We start from the raw sequence: 6,015 nt of genomic DNA, 5'->3' as shown, positions 1-6,015 counted from the left end.
TGGGGATTAAATTTTGATGTTTGAATGTTGTAATTATGTTAATTAATTTTCTGCTTTGGTTTTAATTTAAAAAGCCCCAATTTTTGAAACCCTAGGTTCTTGATTTATGAAATTATGAAAGTATATGATGTATTAATGTTTAGATCTTCAATTTAAGTGCTTTAAGACCAAATTACAGCAAGTTTTAATTAGAAATAAAGTGCTGGAATTTTATGTAGAACTCTAAATATGGTGTTTTTGAAGGAAATTTAAATTACCCATTAAGTGGGACTTAATTATGATGTTTTAAATATAATTTCAGCTTATTCTAATTAATTTATGAGGGGTTTTAAAATAGTATATATTGCTGGAAATTTGTTTAGAGTGGGTTTTAATGCTCTATTATAATTTTAATGTGTAGGAGACTTCGAAGTGAGCAATTTTTACCAGTCGTGGCGATTTTAAGATCGTATTCAAGGTATGTTCGCGTACTTAGCATATTTTGATGATGTAGGATCATGCTAGGCTTAATTTCAATCAATTGCAAGTAGCATCATGCTAAGGTTTATGTATTGAATTGTGAATTATTGGCGTTGGTGATTGAATTGTGAAGCATGAATTATTTGTGATGGTTTATGGATTGGAAAATTATATTTTGGCATGATTATATGGACTACATATTTATTTATGGCATGATAGAGAGCATGTTTGATTAAACTATTTGTTTAATTATGTTTGGAATATTAAAAAGGAATTTTATTAAGGTTCATATAATTTTTATTGATGCTTTAAGCATGAGAAAGGAGCTATATAAGTGTCTATGTACACAAGGAATAAATAGTATGTTGGTGCCTTTGTGCACTTAAGGTGTTTTTAACACCGAGGGATAGGATTTTTGGCGCTTTATGTGTTTAAGGTGTCTTTGACGCTGAGGTAGAATTTAAAAGGGTTCAACATTAAATATTATGTGGTCACTAAATATTCAAGAATTAAATTGGTATGTTTGATTTACTAAATTATTATTGTTGATTGATTTATTATGCTTTGAGAGTCACCACCAAGTCCAATAACATGTAAATAACGTAAAGTGAAAGAGATTACGCACCAAAACTCTTGGAACGTATATACCTTGAGTATGAACAATGGGGGGAGTTATGGGGTTTTATATTTAACCATAACTTCTAATGGAGTACATGGCGTTGTACATTCCTTTCTATTTATTATTATGCGCAGGAATTCCGCCACCTTCGAGTGGTTTTGTCGCTGGCACGGTTAGCTCCCGTGTCAGTTAACCTTAATTTATTTGGGGGAGGTTTAGTAGGAAACCCGTTCGATGCGTAATCAACGCTAAATGAACTATTTAGTGTCTAGTTAAAGTGTCTTGTTGAATGTTGTGTGTGCTTGTAATTAAATAGGTGCAATGAGGTAAGTGTGTGATGATAGGAGAGAGCATGTTAGTTTGTTTCATTACGCTTATGTACTCAGCTTTGCTAATTGTGTGTGTGTGTGTTTGTGTCTGTATATGTCTTTATCTTGGCCCTACGATGATCCATTTTAATGGAGAGTAGTGGGGGCAAGTGGGGATACTCTTTTCAGGTATTGAAGCATGTTCATGACGGGGCATGAGTGAAGAGAGAATCATGCTAGATTCCATTAGGATATGATGTGTTTTATGCATTAAATATTTTATGATGTTTATTTTGTTGACTAACACAAAAGTTTGGTTGATTCGGTTTTGAATAAGGGACTTAAATGGTTCCAAGTTGTAGTGGATTTTTATTTGACTTTGGTTTTGTTGATTTTCAACTTTTCTTTCGTTGGTTTGGCTTTTGAATTGTGTTATTTGAATAGTTTTGGTTTTTAAGTCTTCCGCTGTGTATCTTTGATAGTTGCCTTAGCCGTTTTCACGGTGGCGGTAATGTCTTAGATATTCCTAAACGTATTTTCAAAGAGTAAAGGGTGTATTTTAAAGGAAAGGAATTTCTAGGGTGTTACATGATATTTGTTATAACTTGGGTGTTCCGAAATGGAGGGCGATTGGTATTTATGGGTGGCCAGAGACTGAAAATAAATATAAAATGTGGGGCTTGATGAGAAATCTGAAATCCGAGTGCAACACCCCTTGTATCATGTTTGGGGATTTTAATGAGATAGTGAGCATGTCGGAGAAAGGGGGTGGGCGATGAGACGTGAGTGCCTAATGGATGCCTTTAGGAATGCTATTGATGATTGTGGTTTGCGGGACTTAGGCTTTACAGGCAATATTTTTACATGGCAAAGAGGGAGAACGGAGGAAACTGTTGTGAGGGAAAGATTGGACCAATTCCTGGGTGATGATCCTTGGTGTGAAATTTTTCCAAATTTTAAGGTGAAACATCTTGCTCGCGTGGAGTCTGATCATACTCCGATCGTGCTTGATACAATTAATTATTATGAGCGAGGTAGAAGGAAGAAGCTGTACAGGTTTGAGGCAATGTGGCTCTCTAAACCTGAGTGTAATGATGTGGTGCGTAAAGCATGGGAGGACAGAGCTGGGAATGCCCCCCATATGCGCATTTCATTGTGTTCTAGTGCATTAACCAAGTGGGCTGCGAAGTCTTTTGGTGACAATAAGAGAAAGATCAGTACACTATAGTCAGAACTACAAGACGCGCAAGGGGGTCATATGGATGTTGTTTCCCTACGCCAATGTGAGAGATTATCGGGGTTAGTAAATGAGTTGCAATGTCAAGAAGAGTCGTATTGGTATTCGAGGTCTCGTGCCAATGAGATGAGGGACGGGGACAAAAATACGGCTTATTTTCATAGGAAAGCAAGCTAGAGAAGGAAAATGAATCGGATTGACGGACTATTCAACTTGGATGGTGCGTGGGTCGAGGACGATAATCAGTTGCAGGGAGTTGTAGCTGACTATTTTTCAACCCTCTTTAAATCTGATGACCCTGATAATTTTGAGGCAGCGCTAGAGGGTTTAGAACCCATGGTTACGAATGAAATGAATCAAAAGCTTTCGGAGGAGCCGGGTTCTGATGAGATCAAAATGGCCCTATTTTAGATGCACCTGAATAAGGCACCTGGTACAGACGGCATGCATGCTCTCTTTTTTCAAATATTTTGGCATATTGTTGGGTCGGACATTATTGCAATGGTTAAAAGCTGGTGGAGGGGTTTGATTGATATATCTGAAATTAATAAGACATGTATCGTTTTGATTCCTAAATGTGATGAGCCAAAACATGTGTCTGAGTTCCGCCCCATTAGCTGTTGTAATGTCATCTACAAAATAATTTTGAAGACGATGGCGAATAAACTTAAGCCATTTCTTAATGAAATTATTTCTGTAAACCAAAGTGCTTTTATCCCTGGTCGCTTGATTACAGACAATGCTCTAGTTGCTTTTAGAGATTTTTCATTCGATGAAGAGACGGGGTGAAGGGAGAGATGGCACGGTTGCCCTCAAGCTGTATATGAGCAAGGCGTACGACAGGGTGGGATGGTGTTTTTTGAAGAAGGTTATGGCTAAGCTGGGTTTTTGTAGTGACTGGGTTCGTCGGGTTATGGAGTGTATTTCAAGTGTTTCTTTTTCTTTCAAGGTGAACGGGGAAATTGCGGGTTCGGTGATACTATCGAGAGGAATCCGTCAAGGTGACCCTATCTCTCCCTACCTTTTTCTTCTGTGTGCTGATGCTTTTTCGGGCCTTATTTCTAAAGCAGCTAAGGAGAAGAAAATTAGTGGGGCGAGAGTTTGCCATTCTGCACCTAAAGTGTCTCATTTTTTTTTTTGCCGATGATGGTATTCTGTTTGCAAAAGCTACTCTACAAGATTGTTAAAAAAAGCTGAAATTATCAGTTCATATGAGAGAGCATCTGGCCAGAAAGTCAATTTGAGTAAGACGGAGGTCGTTTTTAGCAAACATGTGACAATGGAGAGGAGAAATGAGATTATTAGCACTTTGGGTGTTAGAGAAGTAGAGAGACATGAGAAGTACTTAGGGCTTCCGATGATGATTGGTAAGTCAAAAAAGGCTATTTTTGCTGTGTTGAAGGAAAGAATCTGGAAAAAATTGAATGGTGGAAGGAACGGCTTCTCTCCAAACTGGGGAAAGAGGTCTTGATAAAATCAGTGGCTCAAGAAATTCCCACATAAATGATGAGCGTCTTTAAAATTTCGGATGGCTTGGTTGATGAAATTCATACCTTACTTTGTCGTTTTTGGTGGGGCTCAAGGGAGAATGATAAAAAAAATTACATTGGCAAAGTTGGGAGAAATTATGCCTTCCGAAAGCTGAAGGTGGGATGGGTTTCCGGGACCTCAAATGTTTTAATCAAGCTCTATTAGAAAAATAGAATTGGCGGCTGCTTACTCACGATTTTTCTTTGCTCTATAGTATTCTTAAGGCACGGTACTTTAAGAACTCGAATGTACTTGATGCCCTAAAGGGATACGATCCAAGTTACACTTGGAGAAGCATGTGGGGAGCAAAAGGGCTCCTTTGTGATGACCTTGCGTGAAGAATTGGTGATGGTGGCAATGTCCGGGTGTGGAAAGGTCCTTGGATCTTAATGGATGGCAGGCCTATTGTGCTTTCTATTCCGGATGGGGCTGGTGAGAATATGTTGGTTCGTGAGCTAATGCTTGATGGTCATAGGATGTGGGATGCAGAGAAGATTTGTTCGATTATGGGAAATGAGGTGGGGGCTAATGTTTTAGCTATTCCACTACCATGTTTAAGGCAAGCTGATGGGGTGTATTGGTGGCAAAGTAAAAATGGGATATACTCTGTACGCTCTGGCTATTGGTTGGCAAAAGGAGGGGAAGGTAGAGAGCTTGCGAGTCTGCCCGATGAGGAGGTGTGGCGAATGGTGTGGAGAACAAGAGGGCTGCCGAAGCTTCTACATTTCCTGTGGAGTGCGGTTAAGGGCAATCTTGCTGTCAAAGAGAAGCTTGTTTACCGTTGTATTACTGGAGACACAACTTGTCAAATTTGTGGTCACCAAAATGAAAATATTTGGCATGCTCTGGTTGAATTTGATGCAGCGGCTGCTATATAGGAGGGCGGTGAGCTACGATCGAACCTTGATGATGCTCCACATCAAAATTTTGCAGAAGTTTGGGCGTGGTGATACAGGAAATGCAATGCAGAGGTTCTGAGTACTATGGCTGCTTTGTTTTGGGCTACTTGGAGGTGTTGAAACCTTATTATTTTTTAGAATGAAAGGCCAAATGCGGTAATGCTTGCGGCTGTGTTTTGTAGGATGGTGCATGACTATCAACCATATGCTGTGAATGTGTTCCATCGTGTGGCTACGGTGATGGCGCCTAGCAGCAGATCAAGTTGGAGTTGTCCTCCAATCAATGTTCTTAAAATCAATGTCGATGCTCATGTTTTGAACAATGGGATGGCTGGTTTGGGTGTGGTCTGTAGGAATGCCGAGGGAGTGATAGATTATCGCAACAGCTACCAAGAAGGTTTGCTTATCTTCGCCAGAGATAGTGGAAGCTATGGCTATTTGTTATGCGTTGCAGCTAGCTCTCAGATTGGGGTATGGAAGAGTAATGCTTGAGTCTGACGCCATCAATGTGATAAAAGCTGTAACTTCTAGAGAATGTGGCCTTTCACCTATTTACTCAATCTATGAGGATATTAGTATTGATAGAGCTAAGTTTGATTTTTGTACTTTTTCGCATATTAAACGTTTTTGTAATACGGTGGCTCATATTGTAGCGAGAGGGGACACGGGTGATAATTTGGAAGTTGTACGTTTATGCTCCTTTCCCCAAAGCTTACAAACTTTGACAGAAATGGACTTGGTTTAATTACTACCTCCGTTACATATTAGTTGCAACTTTGGAATATTTTATTTCTCACAAATAATACCCAAAGTTGCAACTAATATGTAACGGAGGTAGTAAATGAATAAAGCTCTATCCTTTCCTTCAAAAAAAAAACATATTATAGTGATTCCTCCTTTTCTTATTTTAAGTGATTGATTTCAAATGGGACTAACAAAGTGAAATAGAGAGATGGTTTTATT

General features: G+C 38.9%; 2 protein-coding genes across 2 annotated transcripts; both read left to right on the top strand.

Moving 5' to 3' along the window:
• Positions 1–2,179: 2,179 nt before the first annotated feature.
• On the top strand, positions 2,180–2,614 carry LOC145596794 (uncharacterized). Its single transcript, XM_081652991.1, has one exon. The coding sequence runs from the start codon at positions 2,180–2,182 to the stop codon at positions 2,612–2,614; it is 435 nt and encodes a 144-aa protein (XP_081509117.1).
• Positions 2,615–4,542: 1,928 nt separating this feature from the next.
• Positions 4,543–5,544, top strand: LOC145596792 (uncharacterized). The gene is made up of 3 exons (XM_081652990.1): positions 4,543–4,926; positions 5,018–5,124; positions 5,235–5,544. The coding sequence occupies exons 1-3, from the start codon at positions 4,543–4,545 to the stop codon at positions 5,542–5,544; spliced, it is 801 nt and encodes a 266-aa protein (XP_081509116.1).
• The last annotated feature ends 471 nt before the right edge of the window (positions 5,545–6,015 follow it).

Source organism: Chenopodium album, chromosome 20, assembly GCF_948465745.1.
Source record: "Chenopodium album chromosome 20, dcCheAlbu1.1, whole genome shotgun sequence".
NCBI classification, from domain to species: domain Eukaryota; kingdom Viridiplantae; phylum Streptophyta; class Magnoliopsida; order Caryophyllales; family Amaranthaceae; genus Chenopodium; species Chenopodium album.
Note: the sequence above shows the minus strand (reverse complement) of the source record. Positions and strands in the feature narration are given on the sequence as shown.

Coding starts and splice junctions, on each gene's coding strand:
- LOC145596794 (XM_081652991.1), top strand. CDS start 2,180: ATGGATGCCTTTAGGAATGCTATTGATGATTGTGGTTTGCGGGACTTA.
- LOC145596792 (XM_081652990.1), top strand. CDS start 4,543: ATGGATGGCAGGCCTATTGTGCTTTCTATTCCGGATGGGGCTGGTGAG. Junction 4,927..5,017: donor TTGCTGTCAAAGAGAAGCTT/GTTTACCGTTGT, acceptor AATTTGATGCAG/CGGCTGCTATATAGGAGGGC. Junction 5,125..5,234: donor ACAGGAAATGCAATGCAGAG/GTTCTGAGTACT, acceptor TGTGTTTTGTAG/GATGGTGCATGACTATCAAC.